The sequence below is a fragment of the Astatotilapia calliptera genome, chromosome 15, assembly GCF_964374335.1.
Source record: "Astatotilapia calliptera chromosome 15, fAstCal68.1, whole genome shotgun sequence".
Taxonomy (NCBI): domain Eukaryota; kingdom Metazoa; phylum Chordata; class Actinopteri; order Cichliformes; family Cichlidae; genus Astatotilapia; species Astatotilapia calliptera.
In genome coordinates, this window is record NC_137436.1 from 12,971,351 (window position 1) to 12,998,753 (window position 27,403).

At 38.8% G+C, this 27,403-nt stretch overlaps 3 protein-coding genes across 11 annotated transcripts in view; 2 read left to right on the top strand and 1 right to left on the bottom strand.

Annotated features, from left to right (window-relative positions):
• The first annotated feature begins 203 nt into the window (after window positions 1-203).
• Window positions 204-6,960, top strand: ostm1 (osteoclastogenesis associated transmembrane protein 1). The gene is made up of 6 exons (XM_026143194.2): window positions 204-667; window positions 938-1,052; window positions 2,328-2,425; window positions 2,508-2,618; window positions 3,017-3,182; window positions 5,929-6,960. The coding sequence occupies exons 1-6, from the start codon at window positions 290-292 to the stop codon at window positions 5,982-5,984; spliced, it is 924 nt and encodes a 307-aa protein (XP_025998979.1). The 5' UTR covers window positions 204-289; the 3' UTR covers window positions 5,985-6,960.
• Window positions 6,961-12,503: 5,543 nt separating this feature from the next.
• drc1 (dynein regulatory complex subunit 1 homolog (Chlamydomonas)) lies at window positions 12,504-20,496 on the top strand. Of its 2 annotated transcripts, XM_026194456.2 has the most exons (16): window positions 12,504-12,880; window positions 13,366-13,459; window positions 15,250-15,362; window positions 15,472-15,655; window positions 15,762-15,899; window positions 16,483-16,569; window positions 16,671-16,793; window positions 16,962-17,089; window positions 17,168-17,302; window positions 17,418-17,787; window positions 18,244-18,333; window positions 18,415-18,498; window positions 18,601-18,722; window positions 18,815-18,958; window positions 19,035-19,132; window positions 19,902-20,496. In XM_026194456.2, the coding sequence occupies exons 1-16, from the start codon at window positions 12,804-12,806 to the stop codon at window positions 19,919-19,921; spliced, it is 2,007 nt and encodes a 668-aa protein (XP_026050241.2). In that variant the 5' UTR covers window positions 12,504-12,803; the 3' UTR covers window positions 19,922-20,496. The 2 variants fall into 2 exon arrangements, with proteins under 2 accessions (XP_026050241.2, XP_026050242.2); XM_026194457.2 differs by lacking the exons at window positions 12,504-12,880; window positions 13,366-13,459 and adding an exon at window positions 13,978-14,025.
• The window catches only part of otofa (otoferlin a), an 88,615-nt gene continuing 81,223 nt past the window's right edge, over window positions 20,012-27,403 (bottom strand). For 3 of the 8 annotated variants that reach the window (XM_080289408.1, XM_080289405.1, XM_026194449.2), the window contains 4 exons: window positions 27,104-27,282; window positions 26,568-26,668; window positions 25,910-26,097; window positions 24,269-24,409 (listed from right to left, as the gene is read on the bottom strand). In XM_080289408.1, the coding sequence (XP_080145534.1) occupies window positions 25,917-26,097; window positions 26,568-26,668; window positions 27,104-27,282 (461 nt within the window). In that variant the 3' untranslated portion in view covers window positions 24,269-24,409; window positions 25,910-25,916. Of the gene's footprint in view, window positions 20,335-22,332; window positions 24,410-25,909; window positions 26,098-26,567; window positions 26,669-27,103; window positions 27,283-27,403 lie in introns of those variants that run through there. The other 5 variants (XM_080289404.1, XM_026194450.2, XM_080289409.1 and 2 more) reach the window with 2 other exon arrangements.

Below are 27,403 nucleotides of genomic sequence, written 5' to 3' on the forward strand. Positions count from 1 at the left end.
CAAGCAGACAAGAAGTGAGCATGCGTGAAATGACAGCCTCGTGGAAGAACTGAGCTTTAAGAAGATATGTAACTTCAGTATTATATATAGGGTATAGGTCTAAAAAAAACCCAGACTGCAGCATAGCATCAAACGGTATGTACAGTACTCTTGTGTGCTCTGAAGTACTGTACATCCCACAGACTGCGACGTGCTCTCGCGAGATTTCACAGTCACATGATTAACGAGGAAGTCATAGGATCTCCAGAGTGAAAGCCAGCCAGAGATAAATCAGCTGTGTTTTTCAGCCATGTTGCCGTATAATCTCTACTTGTTTTTTGTTTTCGTAGCGATAGATGTTCCCTCTCTCAAGTGTGGAGACGTGGTACATCTTAGCGCCTCAGAGTCAGCGGACAAACTGGAAGCAGTCCCGTCTTTAAGCACCGCTGCGGTCAGTTCTCCCGTGCCCGCCGTGGACACTGGTTTCTCGTTCAGTCTGCTGTCTTCCTTCCCAGAGGACCTGGAGGTCAGCGACTACTGCAGCGACCTGCTCCACATATTCGGTCAGCGGTATGTGGCCTATGTGAACTGCTTGGTGCCCGCTGCTCGACCCGTCAAAGTATGCCAGAGCTGTTACTCTACTTATGGCAGCGTCGTGGAAATCTACAAAAACATCTCGTCAGATCAGGTATGGGCTAAAGCCATTTTCTGTGTTTTTCTTTGCAATGGAAAATGTCTCCAGTGTTTGTGTGAAGACAGGCCTCCTCACGCGCATCTGTCGTCAGACACCAGTCTTGTGATGTGATGAGTGTTTGCTGGTGACACATTTGAGGAAACAAGCTTAATCCTCGCAACATCTTTTGCTGACCTGTTGAGATGGAATGGAAACACACATGCAGTACCTGTGCAGGCAGAAGGTAACTCGTGAGGTCCTTTTCAAATGCCCCTGTCTCCTCAGATGGGTCCTGGGAATGTGACCTGCAGGGACAGCCTTCTGCGCAGTGATCGGCTGATGCTGGTTTACCAGCTGTACAGCAATCTGGAAAGTCTGTGGGAAGACTCCAACTGTGCCCGTAAGTCTTCTTCAGAAGTATAAAACACAGGATCTCTGCATTTCTGTGAACTTCTAACGCACACAGAGGATTACATCTGGCCTAAAAGTGTGTTTGCTTTGTGGATGCTTTAGTGAAAGTAAACAGCAGATATGTAGAGCTGAGAATCATGTGATTTTCTTTTTAGTTTTTAGAGCCATGTTTGGTTGTGACTACATGATATAATCAGACAGTTATTTGGGTTGCTTACAAAATATAGTTGCGAGGCTACTTGTAGATCCTCTAAGTAGTCTCGTGTGACACACATTTTGTGTATTTCTGCTGACGTCAGTTTGTGATCTTGGTGATCACTTTTAGAGCTCTGCATGAATAAATGCCTGCTTACATTACCAAACTCTTACACCCATTTATAACGTGCAGTGTTCTGACAAATACCAGTCTGAAAACTAAAGGAAACTGCACTAACATTACACTTGTGATCTGTGGACTCTTAAAGAAACTTTTCAAGAGCAGCTCAAGACTTATTTGTATAGACACACTAGTGGATATTATTGCTGTGTTTTAATAGTTGTATTTATTTGTTGAGTGTTGTTATGAAGCACTTTGTAATCCTTATCTAGAAAGATGCTAAATAAATACAACTTACTTACTTGCACGGTAGACTTTAACATTAATTTCTTCTACTGGCTCAATGCAAAGGCATGTTAGCTCATCCAAGGATCTGACCAATGAACATTCTCAGTGGAACTGGTAGTTATTTCCTCTATTAAAACTTCATGGAAAACGTATCATAAATTCTGCGTTATGACAACCTTAAGTATCTTCAAAAGACAATTCAACACCAAAGCACCAAAATATATTTAACTGAAAAAATTAAATCAGAAAGTCTTGCTTTGTGTTAAATTGTGCAGGCAACAATGAGTGGAGAAAAACAAGACACTCTACCTTTAGCTGAAGTCTGCACACAAAGTCTGCACACGAGTTCCTGTATTTGGTTTGGCACGGCACCTTAGCCATCAGCTATGAAGTGTTTCCTCTTTCCTTTTCTAAAAAGACACTTAAACAAACTTAAACAACTTCAGCAAAAACAAAAGAAAAGCAGCAAGTCTCTACAAACAAGATGCAGGTACTGTTGGATTAATATATTTATTTATTGTTTTGTCTGAATCGTGTTTTTCTGACATTTTGCGTCAGACGTTGACTGCAAACTAACAAAAACTTGGTTCCAAGTGGAGGAAAATAGCTGATGTTACTATAATGCATCTAATGTTTCTGTTTCTATTCCCTGATTTGCAGAATGTGTCACTGGAGACTTGGAGAGCCTGACCAATGACACACTGTACTTCATGTCTACTCTCAATCAAACTCTCACCTGCTTTGAGAAGTATCAACAGGTATTTAGTGAACTGGGCGACGATGTCTGTCTGTCTCCACTGAGTTCATGTTCTGACGTTAGACTGTTGCACTTTTCTTTAGGGGAACCACACAGAGCTGTGCAAAAACTGCAAGAGCGCCTATGGGACACTGAATGTGCTGTACAGCCAAATGGAAAAAAACAGTACTCTGTGTATTGACATAGAGGATGCGGTATGTATGCTGGGAACGGAGATAAGCAGACCTTTTCAAAATGGGAAAAGAGAAAGCTGCACCCTCTAGAGGAATCTGTAGACATCAATAGAGTGTTAGCCCAAAAACGCTCACTTCACCTTTAGCTGGTGACAAAATGAAAGTGTTACCAAGAACTTTTTTGTGTCACTTCCCAAAAGTCTTACCAAACGATATGTTACATGTCAATGTTGAAGATTCATTTTCGACTTTGGACGCAGAGACCTAAATTAGTTTTTGTTTCAGAAGCTTTCAACCTAATTTTTGGCAGATGAACGCGGATGAATGGCATACAGAACTGGAAACCTAAGAGGGTTGAATTCATAGTAATGTTGTTCTGTTGCTGTAGTCAGCTGAATATTGTTATTGCCCTGTTTCAGATGAATATGACCCGCAGACTGTGGAGTAAGAATTTCAATTGTTCCTTCCCCCGGGAAGAGAATGTGCCCGTCATCGCTGTGTCCAGCTTCATGCTCTTTCTGCCCATCATCTTCTACTTGAGCAGCTTCCTTCACTCTGAACAAAAGAAACGCAAGCTCATACACCGTGAGTAACCAGCTTAATTCGCCCATTGTCAAACACAGAGATTTTTTTAGGGAGGGCTTGGGGTCTTTGTAGAGGGGAAAGACTTCACTATCTCTGATACTGGGGGTTTGGCTCTAGATCATACACAATGTTTGAGGATTTCTTTTTTTTGTGTGGAAGGGCGGATTCTGGTAGCCTTGAAGTGTTTAAGGGAATTTCTCAAGACTCAAACATATTTAAGGCAGTGGCTGTGGGATGGATCTGTAGAAGAAGAATAACATAAAAACAAAGGGGTAAATTTAAAAGATGATGAGATGCAAGAATTATCCTGTGCTCAATAATAGCAGCTTGCTTAAGTTAGATTGATAAATAAGTAAAATTGCCTTTATCTTTTTTTATTATTTTAATTAAATAATCATAGATATCGCAGATTCTTGATATGAAACAATTGGTTTTTATTCCAGACTCATGCGCAATAAAAACAAGAGAAACAGATAAAACACAATGAATAAAATAAAGATAAAGTAAAAGTAAAACCAAAAAAACTTTCCCACAGAGAAACCAGTCTCTTCACAGCAGATACTGGTAAGGTGGAAACATTAAGCCCCCACTGATCTCATTCTTAGAAGTACTGATATAGATTAGGTTTCATTTAATGCAGATTTAAATGAACAGACTCTTGCAGCTACAAAAACTTAATTTTATGCAACACCGCCTTGGTCTCTTAAGTAATAATCTCAGTCTCTCATTGCCTTATAAGCAACATGAAGTTTGTATAAACTTGCTTTCTTGTAGTTTGTCCACACGTCTGCACATAGAGCGAAGTTTGCAGAGTGTTTCACTCCTAAACCTGAAGAGTAGGATGCATTTAAATACATCATTAGTTATTACCTATAAATATTTTCGTCATCTGTCATTTGAGTTGTAATAAAAATTTAAATTCAATTTAAATTTATGAAATCTCACATTTTTGTCCTCCTTGGAGACTTTGTACCTCACATGTTCCACACCATGAGACCACCACTAATAGGACTAAAGACCACACAATCATCTGCATACATAATAGAGTTCACTACTATAAATCATGCACCCAGTTTTACAGGCTTGCAACTTCTTCAAAAGCTCATCAGCATGAAGATTAAAATAAGTGGGGGAGGTGACAAAATTCCTCACTCTTGACTTTCCTAACTCCAAACGAGGTTTGTGTAGATCACAGGATCAGTAGTTGGTTCTCTAGCCGGTAACTGAAGATTGCCTGATCATCGGGTTGAATAGGAAAGTGTCGTTCCAGTCATCCTCAGATTGTTGGATCTACTCCACATTTTATAATACTGACTCATCTACATCACAATTGCCTCCTGTCATTAACGAACCTAAGCCACTAATCTTAAATCAAAGCATTTTTTGTGTTTAATACCGTTTCCTAATACTCAGAATTAAATCTCTGCAGTGTGAAATTATTTTAGTGCTTGGGTAACATTTTTGCAAATTATGTCCTTAACAGTTGACCTGTTAGACACTATATTACAATTTTTTTTTTTAATCAGTGCTGTTTGTGTGCATGGCATTGTCTCTCAAACACAGCTCCTGCTCCATGACAAGTTTTGAACCTGAGATCTTTGGTGAACACTTGTATAAACAAACCTAATAGGGAAAAGTGAAAAAAGCTGACCATTTCTGGGATATACTGTGAACAAGATTCATCACAGTCAGGCTTTCTTTCTTTTAGCTTGCTTGACAAAATCTAAAACCACCAGGTAGAGATAACGGGTATAACAATGCTGGTTATAAACTTTCTCTGCTTCAGGCTTTATGCACACTCACAAAAAAGAAGCATTTCATGGATCACATGATTCTTTTTCCACCTACTTATATCAGAGGGTGGTAAAATGGTGATTAAAAATTTCTAAATGTAAAATATGAGTGAAATGTAACACCACTGCAAATAATATGAGGCTAATGCTACATAAAGTAGTGAATCTTAGGATTTATCACAACGAGCTGTAAAATAAACATTTTAATTCATGTTAGTTAGTTTGCTGTTCTTGTACTGCTGTTCTTTTTGAACTGAATACGCCTCCCTAATCGAATGCATGTAAAAATTGCTTTAGTTTGAGGGCATATTAACATGAAATTAATTGTATTCATTGATCAGATATTTTTGGTGTGTTTCCTGTGTTCTAGTAGCTGCAGTTTCAGTAGTGTAAACAGCAGATTAGAACCATGTGTCACAACATTTATAGATTAGTATTATTTTTTTTGTATCACCAAATTAATATGTGAACATTTGTGTTAAAATGCAACATACAGTTTGTGCTTTATTTGGTGGTTTTAGTGGTTTCAGTCAGGTCGGATTAAAAACCTGCACATATAAATATCACCATATTCCTCTTGCAGAGAATCTACCTTTGCACTTCAAACAGCAATAGTAACAAAAAGAATAATTTAAAACGTGATGCTTCCAGCTGATTTTAAACTGAAATTTGGAGCTAACCCGCTCCTGACCAGGATATAGGCTCAGCAAAAGTTACCATGGTGATTTAGCCAGTGTAAAAGAGCCAATTTAACTGACACAGAAAACTCTTATTTTAAGATCAACATAGCTCGCTCTCACTTCCTAGTACACCCCTGTCTACTTCTGTGACAATGACCGATGCACAAATATTGTAAGCGACTTCCATGAATAGCAGTTGCAGCACAGCTTAGAGCTGAAGTAGCCAGTGCTTCTGATTCTTTCTGCAAAGTAATGTCCGTTTTCTCTTCACAGCCAGGAGAGCCAAATCAAACACGAGTCTGATGAACATTCAGGACAAACTGAGCTGAAGAGGCTGCGCCTGCCTGGAATGGAGTATTGATTTTTGGGAGTAACTTTATCATCTCACTGCCTTGTGCCTGAAATTTGACCAAATCTGAAGAACTTAAGTGCAGCCTGCTCCACTGTTTTCAACAGGCTGTGATATCAAACAGTATTAAGAGGACTTGAAAGATCTGAACAATTGCAATATTTTTTTTTATTGCACTAAAAGGACTTTGGAAAGGTGATAGCTTTTATATCTTTCTAGTTAATTTTGTTGGGATACCTGGAGAAAAATCCACAGTTACACCACATTTACATTCTGCTTTATTTTGTAAACTTTAACATTAGGGATTTCCATAAAACAGAAATAAGTAAATCATGTAAGTCTTTGAACTTGTAATCACGTGGTCGCTCGTGTTGCACAGTACGCTCTTAATCCACAGGCAGCACTGGCCTCTCCTTCCTTTTTAACTCGTTAACAATCTTCAGGTTGTTCACCGTATCCTGCTGTCATGGGAGTGAGTGGTTGAATGCAATACGAGTGTGTGCGCGTTTCTGTGTGTGCGCGCGCCTGCATGCGCTCTATTTATGGATTGAGAAATGGGTTTTCTGTCTCTAATGTATGTCCAGAAGAGAGATACACAAAAGAAGCACTTGATGTCCATTACTGGTGATGTATCTGCTGTAAGAAGAAGAGGGGTGCACATCAGCGGGAGGGGGAGTAAATAAAGACATAACACACATAATGGAAGAGCACTCCACAGGACCACACTGTGATGTTACCTGTTTTCTAGTTGGTGTTTTTTTTTTTGTTTTTTTTTCGTGGTTGCATAAAGCTTTTAATGCGCTTTGTTGTCATTTTTCCACTGATGTTTAACTTAATTTGTTAACGGGTTTCTGACTGCTCATGAAAGCGGGTTGATGAAGTTGCTGTGAAGTAATGTACACCTTAATTTTGAATGCAAGAGCTCAAATAAAGAAATTCCCATCACAGACACAGCACAGGTGGTTGTATAGCAATTTAACTACAAATCCTTAGGTATCAATGGCTGTTTAGTTTCATTTAAAGTTTTTTAATCAGGTATTTAAATGCATTTACAGTTTTCCATCATGTGTGCATTTCATTAACATTTTTTTTTCTTCTCATTGACTACTTTTATTTTTGCTGCATGTGTACTTTCATTGGCACTGTGACACAAGTTACATTACGCCTAATGAGTACAATGTCATGCTGTTGTTCGAGCAGTTTCTTTACACAGCAGTGGCCCTTGTTCTCAGGTTACGTGGCCTTGTGTTTCTTGCAACGCAGCTTTTCCCTCCGTCATTAGCAGCTAATCTAAACGTGGGATAAGGATACTTGGCCGAATAATCGCAGCAACACATCCGTTAAACTCCTTTGGCTTTTTGGTATTATGGAGTGGAGCCACTGCTGGCTATCAGTGGCTCAAGAGCATTATGGAGATTCTGAGTCATGTGGTCCGGTTGCGGCCAGCGGAGCAGCTAAAAAGCACGGGGAGGGCGGTGTGGGTTTTGTCATTCGTGCCCCGGAGTTTAAGAATGACAGCTTTGACTGCCGTTAAGCCTCGTAGCTTTTCGGAGGCGTACTGAGGCTGAAAGTCAAGAAATGGGCCGGAGGTTGCCACGTGAAGGAGAAGACCGATGGAAAAGCTGAACTTGTTGTGAAGTTTAGCTGAAAGATCTTGTGCTTACTACTGAAAGTGGAGAAATGCAAAACAATCTCCACTTAGAAGAAGTTAATAGCCAGCTGCAGTTTGGATGCAAATGCTGGAGAATGTGGAGAACGCCACCAGATACCTCCTAATATTTTTGGAGTGTTACTATCATAGATGTCTCCAAAGGAAGTGCATTAAACCATGGCCCTACATAACCTTTAACTGTAACTTTAATAATTCTGTTCTCCGTTACGTTAAAATATATGCAATATGTATGCACCAAGCACTATGATAAAAGTACATTTCACACCCAAAGCGAGGTTTAGAGGAGTAATACTAACCTATCCAGCAATTACATTTTTTTACACTTTTAAATATTCAAATATGATAATATAAGTTTCACTTGTTCAAATGTCATCTTTATTAACATATTAATAGATTTAGATTTTTGAATTAAAAAAAAAAAAAACTATACATACGCATATAATTGTTTATAAATATTATACTTTAGAAAAAATATTTGGTATGCTCATGTTTAAATTTTGAATTTTAAAAACTTATTTACCAAATTGTCTTTGGTTCACAATAGTCATAAATCAATTCATAAAAAATAACTGATAATAATCAACACACATTTATAAAAATAAATACATAAAACTTACATAATCAACAACATATTAGTGTACTAAGCATAGTTTAAATGAAGTCTGCAGATAAGTGTACCTGTAAACTTTAGTGCTTAAGTAAATGTACTGAATTCCCACCACATCCCAATCCTACATTTTATCTTGGATTATAAAATTACTTGCAATCACTGTGTCACTGTAAATAAGGCTGACAAACAAATGGCTTTCAACACTGGAAATGGAAAGTAAGTGTGCAACAATAATAAAGATCAATATAACTACAATGAATAAGTAATAACTACTTGCATTACTTCACATTTACACCTTGGCTCTGCATGCTGAATTGGATTAGGATCAAAGCAGATCTACCATGAGGCACTAGGTGTTATGAAGTGCCCTGCTCAGTGCCTGTATTTCGAGAAGGAGCCATACCAGGGTTTAAAAAAAAATCTACTGCCTTATTTTGCTGGCTCTGCATCTCAACAACATTGTGTTTTTTTTCAATGCATGAGTGTTAACAAGCTGAATTTCCTCATCTTTGGTGCCCCGCACTTCACCTTGAGAGACAGAAGTGGTTTAGGTTAGCAGTTTGCTTTGGAGTCTTTATTGTTACTTTGTAAAAGATGGAAGGTTTTTTTTTTTGGTTTTTTTTTTAGCTGCAAAAAGAACATTTTCATTTTGTGACGTGCGTCAGAATTTTATTTTTTATTTTTTTTATTTTCTAAACTCATTTACATTAAACTGCAACAATGGAAGCAACTCATTCACTCTCTTGTTGAGCTGACTGCAGTACAGAAAAAAAATCCAGAATTATTCTCAGAGTAATTATGGTCTAATGCCATGCAAAATTATTGTTCACCTAATCCACTCACAAAGGGCTTTGATTTTAAAAATGACTGTGAGAATAATTCTATTGTAAACGTGATGGTTTATGAGGAGGAAATTAAAATGATTTTGTGAAATGACTCATATTCTGATTTTGACTGCTTGGTCCAGTTCTTTTCTGGATTAAAGTCCAAAAAACGAACTGAGGTATGAAAAACTTACATTAATGCCAGCAGTGACTTTACACAGAAATAAACAATTGTGCATTATAAGAAGTTGTATGTTTTTATGGTTTATCTTTTTTTTTTAATTTATTTTTTTTAATTTATTTTTCCAACAGTCCTAAATGTAAACAGTCATTAGCATTGTTCAAGGAATATCTAATCAACCTGTAATCACTGTTATTTCAGAGTAAAACCATAGAGGTGTGATCTTATAGCTGTGTAATGGAAACCATGAATTTTTATTCTGAAATAGAGTTAAAATTTTTAAATAACTGTAACATTTTATAAATTTTGCTAATATCAACATGTTCACAATAATCTGATACCATAAAGTGACTGACTTTTTTTAATGGACTCTCATTATTACTGTATTTCTTTATCTTGCGTTTTTAGCTTGAATCGACAAGTGTTGATGCGTAAAAATTATGACATAAAGCTAAAAAAAAAAGCCAAATTAGCTAAAGAGCAAGATAGTAAGTAGCATTTATTACACAAACTATAATACAATAAACATGTAACATGTTAAAAGAAATTGCACTTGTTTACCTGCAGTAGCCCCGTTACCTCCCTGCGTGCCTTCTTTTGTGTTTCCCACTGCTCTCCCGTCTTTTAATGTTCAAAGACTGAAATTGTGCAGTTAAAGAAGTAGAGACAAAAGATTTGTTGGGGGAAAATTACTGGGCACTTGTTTGCAGTGCATGCTGCACACATGGCAAAAACATACTTCCTTTTGCACAAGTTACCTTGAGACAAGGACAGTACATTTCATGTTTCAACAGTAAGGGGATGCTCTTCATGTTGTTTGTGAATCTGGCCTTCTGTTTTCATTCATTAAATCTCATTTTTGTCCAATTTTTTTGACTAGTTTGCTGTTCTTTGACAAGGTCATGGCCTTTCTGGAGCTAAGCATTGTTGTATTTCTTTTTTTTTTCTAATTTTTTTGCTGTATTCTACAATCATCCTCCTCTCTTTTGTATTCTGTCCCATGCTGCAGTACAGTGAATGTCTCCATCGTTATGGCAATATTAAGAAACTCTTAGTTAGGACTTAAAATGTTATGCAACCCCCACCACACCAACACTCTAAGCTGTCAGTTAGTTAACTGGCTGAAGGTCAGGCTTAGATTATGCCCCTGGGTAATGAATATGACGCTTTGTTGAACAAGAAGTAAACATATGCCCCTGGGGGTAGGAATTAACGGACACACACACACACACACACACACTCTCTCTCTCTCTCTTTTACCAAGCATATGTAGAGTGAATGGGGCTTATTATACACCTGCAAGTGGGGTCAAAGTCTGTCAATCCCTAGCTTATGGTATTATGATAGATTTTAGAATCACTCTCTAATGGCAGTCATTCAGTTTGTAATCTCAGCAGCTTGATGCAAAAGCACTCAACGTTCCAGCTAAGGGTCTGTTGAAAATAAGGCCTTCTCCTCATTCATTCCTCACTTCCCTCTTTCCCAAAGGTCTTATGACAAGTCAGCTGTTAGTGACATCACAGATGCAGGATCATATGTCAGAAACCTTTGCTGCCTGACTTATATCCCTTGCAACCATGGCCACTTGAGGCCAAAAGAGCGGCGAGAGGCCCCGGGGGGTGGAGGCAGGGGCACTCTTCAGAGCAAGAACATCTGACCCGTGTGTGAGTTTGTTTGTGTGGGCAACCAGACTGTGCGCATCTTGTCATCAGCTTGAGAAGACATCTATCATGTGCATGTGTGCATGTGTGTGTGAATTAAAAGTCCAGGTTCTGTGTATGTGAGTATCTGGGTTATGGTGATCGGGGGGCATGACAATTAGTGAGCATGGCCCTTGTGAAAAAATATTCAGAAATACTTGTTTGTGGAATTTCAAGTCAAGTTTTGATCACAAGGTAGTAGCTCCACCTAAAGTCAGCTTTGCAAATTACACTAAAGTTCATTATGTGATAATATTTAAATTCTTCTTCTTCTTTTTTTTTTAGAAAATAAATTAATCCTAAAAAAATTAAGACACCACTTAATACACACACAAAAACCTTGCTAGGTCTCATGTTGATTACAAATTTCACTTTTACAATTGTCTGCTCGTTGTGTCTCTAGCACTGTTCTGATGAGCATGTGCCACGACTGCACAGTTTTTTGACTGCCTGTAACGCTTCACTGGGGAAAATAATCTCATGTCATAATCCGTTTTATGAACCTACAATGAAACTTGGAAGATTGTGATGTTACATTTCTTAGAAATGACCCTGTTAGGGAGAGATCATTGCTAATATCTGCACACTGTCCTATAGTATGGAAGTTCTCATCCCCAAAATGATCTGGACCAAGTGTGTATAACATAAGGCCAATCAAAGACTCCAATCTGGCCCACTGGAAAATGAAAAATGATGCAGATTGTGAAGTTCTTACTATAAGTTAAAATTTTGTTTTTACAGCTTTTCCTACTAAAGACTTTCCCTGTGGTCTTTCGTACTACACCATAGTAAATAAGTAATATATAAATATTTTAATGACAGAAATGCTCCTGTTTTTCCCTATCTGGTGTAGAATCTCTATTTTTTATAGAGGAAAAAGGGACATTTTCTTAGTTTCTAAATTAACAAAAAGTTAGTTCTGTTATTTCAGGACAGTCTGGGCAATGAGCTGTCTAAACCTTTTCTGTTTTTAAGTATGCCTGTTTCTTACATTTTAAGACCAAAATCATGCTGACAGATTTCCTCAATTTCTTTATCACATAGAAAAAGGGGAATGCACTTTATTTAAATTCTTTTTAAGAAAGGCAAGTTTCGCTTGAGGTCAAAGTGAGCTGTTAAATGAGTTGACATTCCTGATCTAGGGCGGTTGAAACCCGATGATGCCGCTAGATGGCAGCACCGAGCCATGTAAAATTTAACAGCATCATAAAAGCTACTCCCCCGGTAGAGTCGCATTTTAAAAGCCCTAAACACAAGGAAAAGGAGTAAGAGAGCTTACTAAATAGAAGCAATCTCTAAACATGATCAGTCATTAGTAGCAGATAGCAGCACAGAATGAAAACAAGAACAAAGCCGGCAGACTGCGCTTTATTAACAAATGAAGGGATTATATTAAAGACACTTGAAACTGTTAACGTCATTATTAGTCTTTCAATGATGAAGGAAGGAATATTCTGATAGGAAATATAAGTGTAATAAGTTGTGAATAGAAAATGAAACAAGTTGTCACAGGCCTCTGTACAAACTAAGTGCAACCAATTATTCAGTAGCTTGTATAACAATCCTCAGCAATGACACTTAAAAAGACACTGAAATAACGACTGTCGCTGTTTTATTTTTGAGTAAAACATATGCAGGTTTCCTCTTAAAAAAAACAAACAAAAAATAGGACTTCAAATTAACGAGGGAACCTGAAAGCAGCTCCGTCGCCAAAGCAACGCTTACCAAACAGACTCTACAGGACTGCTGCGGACGACTTTAACTGTACAACGTTTAATGACTTTTTAGTAATTTTTACAACATCGTCAAACAATGGAAGAAGCTGGCAAAGTGCATGAAGAGGCGCCCGAACCTCCTGTGTTGTCCGACAATCAAGTGGATAAGAAGGGGTAACCTGCAGCTTACTGTGGCTAAACACTGCGATAGACGGGACAACGACAACTACCTTGAAAGCGCCGTTGCACGTTGTTTTTGTGTGTGTGTGCGTGTGTGTGTGTGTGTGTGTGTGTGTGTGTGTGTGTGTGTGTGTGTGTGTGTGTGTGTGTTTTAAATCTGACCGTTTAATAAATACGATGAACTCTGTCACTTTGCAGTTTGGCCCATTTTTGTTGATACTTTGCTCATTTGAGTTGAACGCTGCTCATGTAAAAAAAAAAAAAAAAAGTGGAACAACGAATGTTTTAAAAGCTGTAAAAGCCTCACAGTTATATTTTATTACATCAGTTGAACACAGATATATAAAAAATAACCTCTAATAATCAAAAGACCACAGTTACATGTCGTAAATCTTTTCTTAGTGTCCCAGGTGATTAAGTAAAGCGTAAAGTTAACCTGATATCACTCTACAGATGGTAACTATATTGTATGTTTATAGGGCCTCCAGTTTTAAGGGAAAGAAAGACCCCACTGAGGAGGGGAATGAGGAGCTGAAGAGCAAAATGGAAGAAGAAAAGACGGACGTTAAAAAGGTGGTTTTTTCATGTTTCCCTGTCCCCTACCTCTGCAGGATTAGTGAAACAATTGAAATGTGTATGTCTGGACTTCTTTTGGGTTTGTGAAGAGATTTCAGATTTCACCTTCATCAGATTTCATCCACGAGATCTCTTTAGTTCCAAAAACCTGATGGAGAGTGACAGACAATTAAACCCTTTTCTGTTGTCCCCCTGGAGTGTAATCATGTGAGTTCTTAAGAGTCACATGATGAACCTAGGTATGAACATGGTGTGAATCCTGTCACATGATGTCCAGTTCAATTCAATGAAATTCAAGATGTGAATCTTTTGTAAGACATTAGCTCATCCTGCTTTAAGATATTGATATTGCAGCCTTGAGAGACCTTCCCAGGCACTTTAACCTTCACTAACACCTCATCCTCTATAATGAGATCCATGCCTTGTTCACACCTTGGCTTGTGTGACTCTTAATGACTTGCATGATTGCAAGGTGGTTCGAGGACTCTCAGGATGTCATTAGGGGTTAAATACCGGCAGCTTGACACCAGTTTTTAGAACTGAAGAGACTTCATGGATGAGAGGTGAGTTGTCACAAAACAAAAAAGTTGCCTTCATTTTAAGGCAGGGCAGCTTAGGATCAATTTACATTTCACTCCAAATAAGCTTTGCGAGGCAAAAGTACTAACAGGACTAGAAAGAGGAATCAAATTTCTCTCATATCAAGTTCTCTTCATTGGTTCCCTGAATTTAAATAATTCTTTCTTGTCAGTTTTGAATAGCGATATCTTACCCATCATATCTTAAAGACCCTATAGTACCATAATATATAACCTGTGGCTTCTAGAGCTTCTAAAACTAGAATCAGAGCCACAGCCTTCAACTATCAGGACACTGTACTGTGGATCTTGCTCACAGTTCGGATTCAGGACATAAACATCTGTTGATGAAACTAGGCTACGAAGAGAGGTAATGATCAGTCAGCAGCAGAGAAAGATCTCTACAGATCATGACAGTGTCGGTGGAAAAATATAGAGAAGGTCAGAAAGATCTTCAGTGTGTCTTCGTGGATCTAGAGAAAGCATCTGATGGGGTGCCAAGAGGGGAACTGTGCCACTGCATGAGGAAGTCAGGAGTGGCAGAGAAGTATGTGAGGGAGGTGGAAGACATGTACAGCGAGACAGTGGAGAGATGTGGAGTACGAGTGACACATGGGTTCAAAGCGGATCAGCTCTAAGCCCCATCTTATTAGCAGTGATGATGGACAGGTTGACTAATGAGGTTAGGCAGGAGCTTCTGTGAACCATGATGTTTGCAGACGATATTCTGATCTGTAGTGAGAGTAGGAAAAGGTGAAAGAGAGGAACGATGGAAGTATGCAGTGAAAACAAGAGGAGTGAAGGTCAGTAGAAACAAACCAGAATACAAGCGTCTGAATGAAAGGGACACCGGTGGAAAGGTGAAGAATAGAGATAGTGAAGGTATATGAGTTTAAATACCTGGGGTCATCCATCCAAAGGAACAAACATTATATCAGAGGGTTAGGTCATGATTTTGTGTTCTTGACTCTTATTGTGATTGCTATGTTGGAATGAAATAATTAAATCCATTAAAGCGAGTGGCCAAAGGAGAGGCAGCATTATAATATCCACTAAAATAGATCTTTATAACTGAAACTGAAAACAAAACTGAAGTTATTGCAAAAGATGAAGTCCAATCACTAAATGGACACTACCACAATCAGATGTAGCTTTCTTAAATTCTTATGAGATGTATTTATTTTGATTTGTCCCACTTTCACTGCTCAGAGGATAATGAGCCTGCAGAAACGTCTGACCACATTAGTGACCAACATTCAAACTGCAGCGGACGCCAAAGAGATGGAGCGAAGGTCAGGGATGGAGGACAACTGCAGAATTAGGTACGTCTTTTAAATTGTTCTCAGTGTTCAAATCACGCTTTCTCCCATGCAGAACACCCAGTGCTAAAGTGGCTGATGTTAAATTATGATATTCTTTCCCATCAAACAGAGAGGAGCGACTGAAAGATGATGCTAAGGCCTGTCAGGAAAAGGTTGAGGAGATCAGAAAAGGGTGGTCGATAGTTAATCAAAAGGTGGTTCATTCAGAACTGCAGAGTGTCCTGGACAGCCAGCAGCAGCTGTGTGCTGCAGTGATAGAAGACAAGAAAAAACTCATAAGGGAGCTCCAATGGGTAAATTATACACAAATGAGTAAAAGCATGATTTCATGGAGTTTGCATTTGTACCTCAAAGCCATTGTTTATAACTTGGTTCCCTTTTCTGCACTGTGCTGAACAGGAGCGCCGGGTCAAAGAGGATGAGTATTTGAAGAACTTGAGAAGGCTCGATGAGGAGATCAAACTGATGCTCGACAGGATGCAGCAACAGTTTCAAAACCTGTCCAAGGCCTACAGAGAGGAGCTCACACAACTTCAGGTAGAACCAGATCTGAGTCACAAAGGAGCTTTAAATGATTTTTAGTGCATCTGAATCAGTGAGCTGATCACATCTTTGCCTTATTTCAGTTTGACTTTTTGTTTTTAACTCCGCTTAGTTACGGTTAGTTTCTATTGTGGGTTTGTGTGTTTCAGTTTAGATTTTACTTGTTTGAAAATGTTTAGTTTTTCTTTTAGTTGAGTTTTTATTAGTTTCAGTTTAGGAAAATCACTGCAGGTATTACGATAAAAACAAATCCAGTGTCTGCATAAATACATCAAGACATCACGTCTTGTGTCATGCACTTATGCATACTGCATATATCTACTGCTTACTTTGCTTGTAAAAAGCGGTTATTTGAGGTACTGCTCCCTTCTTATCAGCTCAAAGCAGTCTGGCTGTTTTCCTGTAACTTCTATCATCAACGAGGCATTTTCACCCAGGGAACTACCACTCACCAATTATTTTCTCTATTTCAAAGCATTCTCTGTAAACCTTAGAGATGGTTGTGCTGCAATATCCCATTATATCTATGTTATCTAGATTCTTATTAATAATCTAATGATTGTCCTGTTTTTGGCAGGCAGTTTATCAGCAGGAAATTGAAGTCTTACTTGCTAAAGACAAGGCTAAGCTGAAAGAACATATGAAGGAACATTGGGACACAGAGGTTAGGATTATTTAAATTAATTCACATACACTTAACTTCTCATTGATGCTAATATGTTACATATATCAGCTCTGTATGTAATGAATGTAACCTATTTCTAGCTGGAGAGTCTGATGGAGAGGAGGAGGATGGTAGAGGAGTCTGAAAAGACAGTTCATGATGTTATGTTGGAGAATACCACCAAAATCAAACTCATGCAGCTGGAAGAAAATGCAAAGTCTCAGGTTTGTTTTACCCCAGTGCTTTATTACAATATGATGAAGCCTGGATGTTCTTTGGTGCTGAACATGCCATAGAGTGGTAGTGGTTGTGCTGCAAAAAATAAGATCAGTGTTTTACCACTCGATGTAAATGAACGCTCAGTCTTGAGATTGCTTTTCTTGCTTTTACAGGCTCGGCTGAGAGAACAACAACAGATGAAAGGCAAATCTGTAATTTTAAATTTTAAACAACTTGAACATGGCAACAAGAATGCAGCATATAATGCCAAGCTGGGAGAAATGAAGGGCAAAATATTAGGGTATTACAGTTTTTGCAGATAGAAATACACATAAATACACATACATGTCCAAGTTATGATGGTATCTTTTTGTTTCAGCTCTTCGAAAGAGGTGAAAAACTTAAAAACCAAGTATGCCAAACAAAAGGACAAGTTTATGAAGCAGAGACAGTATTTGTGTGAGGTCCAAAAACGCTCCCGCCAGCACTATGAACGCATACAGAAGGAAGTCAGGTAAGTAAGTGTTAATAATAATAATAATAATAATAATGATAATAATATTAAAAATAATAACCTAATTCTTTTATTTTTTTTCTGTTCAACTTCAACCCTTCCTTGCTTCATGTAGGTACACCACAGCCGCTGATGCCCGAAAGTTTGAGGAGATGTGGGTAATGATGGAGGAAGAGGTGACACAGCTAGCGGAGAAGGCTTTGGCCATTGACTCTCTGATCTGCAAGCACCTTGGTTTAGCCTGGGAATGTCCTTCAGCTGCCTTCATGGAGTCACCTGGTCCCCGCAGATCTCAGGAGCATGACACTAACCCCACCAGTCACCCCTTGCAAACCAGGCATCTTTCACACTGCAGCCAGAGGATGATGGATGCATCAGTCGGGCCCAGCCTGGAGAGGGACTCAGAGCATGGCACAGGGGTGGAGGAAGGGGAGCTATCCTCAGAGATGCTGATGAAAGCGATGGAGCTGCTTTGTGATGAAACGGTTAGAAACAAGTCCACAGGTTGTGTTTATGAATGATGACAGTATGGAGGCGGTTGTTGTAGAACGGGGCATGAATTGCACATGTTCCTTAGACATCCACAGATGTGCAGTATTTATATCATACTAGACACGTCAGTAACATGTCAGTAATTACATGAGAAATTTTTGTCAAGCTAAGCTTTTCTAATTAAGCTTTGGTACAGATTAAACAAGAACAAAGTTAAATGATGAGCTTTAGCAGGGCTGATACATTTTGGGATGTTATTTAATTTGGAAATTTGAGAATAAGCTCAGGAAGCTAGAGCAATAAAACCATTTAATAACATTTCATAACTACACAATACAAATTATGCCTTTTATTGCAGGGTAAAAAACAAAGTACAATTATATATGGAAAATATTCACAAAATTACAGTTACAAGAGCCTTTAAGATAAATATCTTCCTCCCAACTTAGGGATTCCTGGTGGAAGATAAACTGCGGAAGCTGCTGGCCCCCATGGAGAAAAATGAACAGACCACTGTGAAGCTGCATTCTCTCTTTGCTGTGAGTTCACATTTAGTGCTCCTTTTTCATGTTTTTCATGTAGTTACTATTGAAAATCACACATGCTGTTTTCTCTTTTAGGTTCTGGGTCTTGAAGAAAAGGATTTAGCCAAGTTGGCTGAGTTTTTACTCATGTACAAACGTCAACAAGGAGAGCAGACTGTGGTGAGGAATCAAATGAGCAGTGGGCTTGTACTGAATATGGCCTTTGTGATTAGACAACTACTGTTCTTGTATCTTCTGTCAGTGTTTTTGTTCTGGCTGCAGGGTCATTTTGTTGAGGAGGCAGAGGCCATGGAGAACAGCGCCACAGCTGATTCAACCTCCAGACTCATCAACCCTAACAACATCTTGCCTGCTTTACGATGTTTCCTTGAGCAGCACAGGAAGTAAGACTACATATTGAATCATCAGTCCCATGTCTCTTCCTCTGTGTGAGTGTTTTATACTAATTTTTTCCTGTTGCGCTTTGAAAACGGAGGTCTGTCCACGAGCGTTCCAGTTTAAGCCATCCAGCTAGAGATACCTCAGTGGAAGAAGCCTACTGGGATAGGCTTGGCAACATTATCACTGAGGACAAACTCAAGCTGTGGGATGCAGCAGAAAGGGAATTAAAGCAGTATGAGTGAGTAACACCTACACTGAAAGCAGGAATACCTCTGAATCAGATCAGTCATTTTTGTGTGTGTGTGTCTTTCCAGAGAGGTCCTGATGGATATCTCTGAGCTTGTCCCTGAAACTGAGCTCCTGAGGCAGCAGAACACTAAGCTGCGGATGCAGCTGCAACAGATACTCAGCAGTACGTGCACTTATGTTTAAGTTTACAGCACTGTAATCTAGTGCGAATAAGAATAATGATAAAACATAGGGCCTTTACCATCATAGCACAGGGTGTATCAAAAAGAATCACCAAATTTCAAAGTGCTTTAACTGTTCACCGGCATCGAGCGACACACGTACTGTTAGAAAGAGTGAGTTTGATGTGGTGACATTATTACAGCAATGACTCCAGATACTCGCAAAAGTGTGGGATGAGTTTGACAATCACATGGACGTATGCTGGGAGGACACATTGAGCAAACTGGAAGTTTTGTATGTAAAACTTTATATTCAGCCACGTATTTTAAAATTACTGTCTATTACTATTAAAATATAGGCTTTTGAAATCAGACAATTCTTTTTTGATACACCCTGTATATTAAAACAGGAAGCTTTGATCATTTATAATAATAATTAGTGGTTAATGCTACAAATGATTAACTATCCAGCTTTTTCAATGCAAACATTTTCAGATTTCAGATTTGACTGAATTTTAGAGTGTTTTTGACTGAATGAACAGATCATTTAATCTGAATACCTCTTATACCTCTGGCCAATTCTGGGTATTATTATTATTATTGTTATTAATTTCAAGTACTTACTTCCAATACAATGAATAATTAAATGATAAAATAAGAAACATTTATCAAATTAAACTATAATCATAGCAATTAGTAAAACAAAAGGGCTTTAAAATCCCAACTGAGCAGAACATCATGGATCTAACATCTTCTCTGCCTCTCTGACAGGTACCCGGAGCTCTAATTAATGAATAATCACTGTGGAGTCCGAGAGCACTGGAAGCGCCTTTGTGTTCATTTAAAAAAAAAAAAAAAAAAAAAACACCATTAAATGATAATGTAGTGTGAGATTTTTTATGTATTTATTTTTTACAAATGTAAAAGAAAAATAGTCTTACAGTGTAGTTAATCAAACACATACAGTGTGGTTCAGTGTAAACAACAGTACACAGAGGATGTGTGTGTGGTTCGTCTCTACCCAGCAATGTTAAACAGCTTGTGGCTGAGCGCTGAGGGCAGAGAGAAGAAGAGCAGAACCAGAAAGAGCAGACCCAGTACAGCAACCAGCAGCATCACACAGTGCAGCTTGTAGTGCCTCCAGGCCAGGATACACATCGTCCTCACTGGCGCCAGCAGCCACGACATGCTGGCATTGGGGCGACTGCAAAGACAGATTCATAAATCAAACAGCAGTCACTGAAATTCAAAAAAAGCATGTTAGATTGTTAGTAAGTTTAATTTTGATTTTGGAGCTAATTGAGAAAATTTGTCTGTAATTAGTTGAATTAACATCCAATAAAATCCAAATAAAATTAAAGCCCAATATCTTTTTGGCTCTGTTTTTGATGCTGCTGAAGGAAATTCTTCAGGCCAATGTGAACTAGTCACTAACTTGATTTGCCTTTTCTGCTGAGCAAGTTGTCTGCAGTAGTCTACAAGCCTTTAGCTCAGGGGTCCCCAATCCCAGTCCACGAGGGCCGGTGTCCCTGCAGGTTTTAGATGTGTCTTTGATCCATCACAGCTGATTTAAATAAATAAATTACCATCTCAACATGTCTTGAAGTTCTCCAGAGGCCTGGTAATGAACTAATCATTTGATTCAGGTGTGTGAGATCTAAAACCTGCAGGGACACCGACCCTCGCAGACTGGGATTGGGGACCAATGCTTTAGCTGCTCTCTTTAGGGGTTGTCATACTGGATCACCTGCCTTCATCTCACCTTATCACCTCGTGATAGGTATGGCACACCAACCCTGTGCATTGTCCATCCTGGTCTTTCCCAGTGAAAATCTTAATCACATCAGGTCTCACTGCCGTCTTGTAAAGCTTGTAAAACGATCTGTGTTCACTACCTCTGCTCCTTGCAGTTTCACTGTTACACCCATCTCTCTCGCTCACACACGTATTCTGTTTCACTTATACCGACTTTCATTCCTTTTTTCTCCAGATAATACTTCTGTACCAAAAACATAAAAATACATTTTAGTGTACTGGTTGAGGGTTTTGTGTGCAACAAAATAATAATGTTAGTCAAGCATGTCAATCTATATAGCTATATATATATATATATGTCTATATCGCTGCAGGCCTTTAAGCCATTCTTATTTCCCAGTCTGGAACTTAGTAAAAACAAATGCGACACTCCTGTCTAAAATAAATAGTAAGTGGGACAGTTGGATGAAAACGTCTAAGTTAGTGTGTTAGATACCAGCTTAGTCATTCATTTTTTTCTCACTTTTAATATTCTATTAATTTATTTATTTTAACCCAAATCAGATCTTTAAATCTAAATGAATCCTTTAGTGAGGATTTAGTGCTCAGGGTTTTGGCTAAACAATGAAACTGAACTTAATGCTCATCACAGCACGACAGGATGTAAACATTAATGGCATCCTTGTCAGCTGTTTGAGAGCTGTAAACTTCTTTTTGTCCTTTGAGCCCCACTGGGGCAAGAATCATTATAAACAAGAAATGGTAAATCAGCACTGATTATCATCAGCATACTTTTAAGGATAACTAGCACTATGGGTGTCACGGCTGGCGGAGGGAGCCGTGTGGTGTGGAGGAAAAGGAGGACCCAAAATGCAGCAAACTGATGATACGAGTGACGTTTTATTTACAGGGTGGTAGTGGCAAAAACAGGCAATGAAGCACGAGTAATTACAAACGGAAACCTAAACTGGGAGAAACTAAGTGACAAACCTGGGACCATACAAAGGGGTGCGGGACAGAGAGACGCAGAGACAGGAACACCATAGAACGCAGATGAATGTAGATTAACGCAGTGATACATGGATGAACGCAGACGAGCCGACAACAAACACAGACCGACACCCACTAACTATACACACACAAGGTAATCAGGTAATCGCACACAGGAGGGAAGAACAGCTGATCTGAATACACATGATGACTGGAGGACACAAGCTGAACACAATGACAACAGACACAGACTTTCAGAACAAAACAGGAAATCTAGAACCCGAACCGGACACAAGGGGGGAGGACACAGAATAACTAGACAGAGGGAAATAATCACAAAACACAAAACGCTGGGTCAACGACCCAGGACCATGACAGTGGGGGTGTTATGTTATCAGTGTAATTCAGTCTATTTCAAATTGTCAAAACAAACAATGTATATGAATACACAAACCCATTGTAAAAACAGGCAAGTTTATTGCAAACAGTGAAACACAGTATCACAAGCGAAGGTTCCAACCACAGGCAAACTAAACGTAAAGGACACCACACACTTTTGTCTGGAGACAAAAACAGAGTTTTCAGAAGTAACCCCGACATATTTGACTAATATTCCCATAAAAATCATCTTTTACATTTTCGTTAACGTTAAAGACAACAGGGTTGGTGATTTGGTTTGCGTCGAGCTGGAAAGACAAGTCATGCTAACACACATGACCACTTTGGTCAGTTATCACAGTGATGCATGCATATTAACATATACTGTAGCCAACAGTGATCACCTTTACATGTCTGTAACTTTGGAGGATTATTAAACAGACCCTGGTCAAAATGATAATCACAAATTATTTATTTTAATTTTCTCTGGGATTTTTATGAGTGACGTTTATGAGTCAGAAGACGAGGCTGGAGAGCATTTACATAATTACACACACACATAAAACTCAGGACATCCAGAGGGAAGCTGCTGTGAACACCCATGCTTGCACAATAACACAATTATAAACATGAGGGGGAGATTTGAATCATTTGCAAAATCAGTTTTTGTTTTTATTCTTAAGGAGAAATCTTTAAAACTGCAGATAAACTAAACACCACAAAATGCTCATTAATTAAACAATTAATAACTAAGTCATCTTGTTCTATGTCTCACTGAAATTTACTAGGAAAATAGAATTATTTTTGTTTCCTTATTATTATTACTTTATAAGTGTGCAAAAACTGCAATACCAATAACAGTTAAAAAGGTAACACTTTAACCTCATTTAGTATTTATAAGCACTGAATCGAAATTTCATATACAGTTTATAACAAACTCTAATGAAAATATAACTTCTCGTGAGAGCAGTGACTAGAGAAAGCTGGGTTATAAACAGATAAAGAATTATTATATCATTACGTAATAAGTTATAGCTGTTGACAAGTACTCCACATCAATAATGACTTCAAAGGTCCTTAAATTTCAGAGATATTTCCATCTGCAGTAATTTATATTTACTCTGTTCTGAGACATGATGCAACACTCATTATGTCTCGGAACATAATGAGCAAACAGCATTAGAAGGAGGAACTGGAATGAATGTGGTTTGCAAAGCAGCTTGCCACATGGAGCAACTGTAGGCTGGCTAAAACATCCTAAATAGAATCTAATAGATAAATATAATCTGAGCCATTAGCTGTGGGCTAATTGATATCAGTTGATCTGTGGGGACTTTGAGGCCTGCCTGAACTAACACTATGTTCAATTTCTCCACATTATAACACCACACCACAAACCATTTATTCAATATAGTGCTTATAAATAAAATGGTGGCAGGGTTAAAGTGTTACCCAAAGTTTTGTCCATTCCCTCTTAAGCTAAAACAGTAACAAGAGCTCATATAGTATGACTTGAAAGTGCAATCGCCTGACCACTAACCCTGGAACATATAAAATAAACTGAAGGCTGAAACAAATACAGAACCACCCACTTTCATGTAGCATTGCTTCAGAGGATTTTCAGGTTCGATCGGGGGTTACTTTGTGCCATGTAATTTCTGTGTAATCGTTTAAAAGGATGGAGTCCAAATATTGTGCATTAGATTTGTTAGCTGTTTTGCAGAGTTGTTAGTTGGATCTTCATTACTTGGGAGCCAGGGGGGCAAGGAAGGGGCAGTGGGGCAGTCACTTTCGATGGTGTTCCCTTCTCCTTTCAGTGCTAAGAGGGGAAGGTGTGAGCTGATTATGAAGCTCAGATTGGATTAGAGAGGAGAAAACATAGCAGTCTTGTCTCCCATCAGTGTTGCTCCCTTTCACTTATCCATCCATCTATCCATGTAGCCACCCTTCCCCTCCCCATCCCCCTAGCAGTGACTTAGGCCCCCAGCAGCTTCTTGACAAGGTAGCCTGGCATGCTGTAGAGGAAGAGGCCCACCATGATGAGCAGCAGCAGGGCCAGCACTATCTTGATGATCAGCCACTTGTAGCGGTTGCACACCAGGTAGCGGATTGCTTTCAGCGGGCTCAGGAACCAGAGGAAGGTGGTGTCTGGGCGACTGGATGGTTCAGGTGGAGTTTTTAAGAGGATGAAAATAAAGAAATGGTGAGGAAAACATGGAAGTGGAAGGAGTGTTGAGTTAAAGGAGGGTGAGAAGGGGTGAGTAATGGTGGACAATGAAAGGGAGCAAATAAAGAGGAGTAGGACAGAAAGAGAAAGCTGGTGTTAGTAAGCCATGTTGCAATAATATGCATGCTCACGGTTCACATTTCTATCAGTATTATGTTTCACAGGAGCAAAAAAACACATCACAGAGTGGAAGCTTTCTATTATGCAGAATGAGTATGTTGACACATGTAAATGAGTGGATGATGATTGACCAACAGCTCAAAAGACTGACATTTCTGGCAAATGTTTGCAACAGATGCTTATTGCCCCCCACCGCTCCCCACCCTGGAAACCAGAATCCAGAAATATCCTGGATGTAGGCACTCATACAGCTTATAGTGCATTACAATTCACAGGTTTTTTCTCATAAAATGGGATGAGATTTTTTCATATTGTAGATGGCCGATGGACTCGTTTGCCTAGATACGATGTTGAAATGCCCACAAAGTATATGCAAAAATACTTAGCACAACATTACTAAAAAATACAGGAACTCTTTTTGTATTTTGTTGCTTGTAAGCAAACAACTACGGTTTAATATGCTTAAATACAGGTTTTATTAATATAATCAATGATATAATTTTCAGGTTTCGGGGTTTTGTCTTTTTCTTTCCTGTGTTTGGTATTTCCCTGTTTTTCTCCGTTTTATTTTGATACTCTTGATACTTTTGAAACTCTGTCATTTCTTGTGACTTTCATTTAATTTTACTGCCTATGTCTTGTTTGAACTTCCTTCAGCTGTGATTTGTTACCCCTGATGTTTCAACTTCTCTTGATTACCTTATGTGTGTACTGTATATATAGCTCCATGTCTCCCTATGTCCTTTGTCTGTTTCTCATCATAGTGTAATCCTTGCATTTGTTGATGTTTCTTTGTAGTTTTGCCTCATGGGCTTTGCATTCTTGGAGCCACTATTCAACTACCATTAAACGTTTTGACTTCATTTTGTCATTTTTGGATTAAAAAAAAAAATATATATATATATATATACACATTTTAACCCTCACATCTTTAGAATTATGTAATTTTTAATTTGTCTATACATTTCCCTTCTCTACCAATCATCCCACTTGATAAGAACATGGATATTTCAACCACCTTGTTCACCTTAAGTCAAAGCATCCCTACATGTGTCCATACTAAACAGTTGGTCACAATATGGGTGGTAACAAGATTTATAATGACGCTTGGTGGCAAATGACACTGACTTGCACACAGGGCTAAGACAAGATACAATAAAGGACACAGACGACTAGTCTACTTCTAAGACAACAGAGAAGACTAAGAAACTGAGCTTGGCTGGAAAAAAAGGAGAGGAGCTAAAGTTAAGAGAGAAGAATCCAGGGGCAAAAAGAGAAGCAGACAAAGTGAAGAGGGGGCGGAGGCTACCAGCGCATCAGGCCCCCAGCATCTTCTTGACCAGGTAACCAGGGATTGAGTAGAGGAAGAGGCCCAGCATGAGCAGCAGCAGAATCAGCCCCAAGACCTTGAGGATCAGCCAGCGGTAGTTGTGCCAGATGAAGTAACGAATGGACTTCAGAGGGGTCAGAAACCACATAAGACTGGTGTCCGGGCGACTTTGCGGGAGAAGGAAGAGAAAGAGGGAGGGAAGGAATGCAGTTGAGGCAAATAGGGGGGAGGGTGGGGGGAGGGTAAGGAGAAGAATAACACGCACATGAAAGGGGAGGGATGAGGGGAAAGACAGGGAGACAGTTGAAGAGATGATAGGAGGAGTAACGAGTGTGTAACAGTGGCCTTTTGACAGTGCAGAAAGCAATGCTAGAGGCTAACTGGAAAATGTTTTACATCTTTAAAAAAAATATCGATTTTAAGTGGCAGCACCTTATGATGTTTTAGAAACACTGCTTTTTGCACTGATAGAATGATTTTCCTAAAGACAAAGTTAAACACTTGCTCATGTCTGTCTTTTTCTGTTCCAGACAAGCGTTAAAATTTTTTAACTCTGAAACCAGTGTGTGTGTGTGTGTGTTTGCAAAACACAAGTTCTTGTATATATTTTTTTAAACATAACCCGTTAATATCTTACTTTGGTTTTTCCAGTGGATCTGGCTCATTTCGTCCCAGTCCTACAGGGCTTTTCTCTGCTTCCTCTGCTGTCACTAGGTGAAGCTCAGCTTCAACTTTCCCCTGTAATGACATTGAAAACAGAACTCAAAATAAAGAAGTCCTACCACATACAAAATGCTGACTATAAAATATCTGTTTTGGGGTAAAGAGGATATTCATGTAGTATAAGAATCTAAATGAAAAAACATTTTCTTTTCCTCTACTTTTTTAATCTGAAGGACTTTTAGAAGATATCATATATTGTGAACACAGGTGGATTAATGCACACACACACACACACACACACACACACACACACACACACACGGTTTGCTTTGAACTGAACTCACAATTTTATGTATGTTCACTTATCTCTCCCCCCCCCCCCCTTATACCGCTAATTCTACACCAAGCTTTACTACCTTGAAAATGTCTTTCTAAGTATTATAAGTATTATCATAAGAATCATAATAAACCAGTCATGATTTTGCTCATTTTCACTCTTGACTGTCTTACCGTGAGCTCCATTTCATCATTCTCATTACGGGCTACGAATGGCCACCATCCTTTAACCCTCTTTTGTTTAAAGATCGAAATGGTTGGCAGATCCTGCTCATTTCGAATCATGTCAAGAGTGCACTGCTTGGCTGTCTTTGCGCCCCGAGGAAAACGGTTTAGGTCCAGCTCGATTGCACCTGGGAATGGTGAAAGCAAAATAAGTCAATTTGGAATAGCCAGTACTCTTTTTTTATACACTGAGGATGTTAAGAAAAGGATGACTTAGCTGAAAACAAACAGCTACAAAGAAAGTCATCC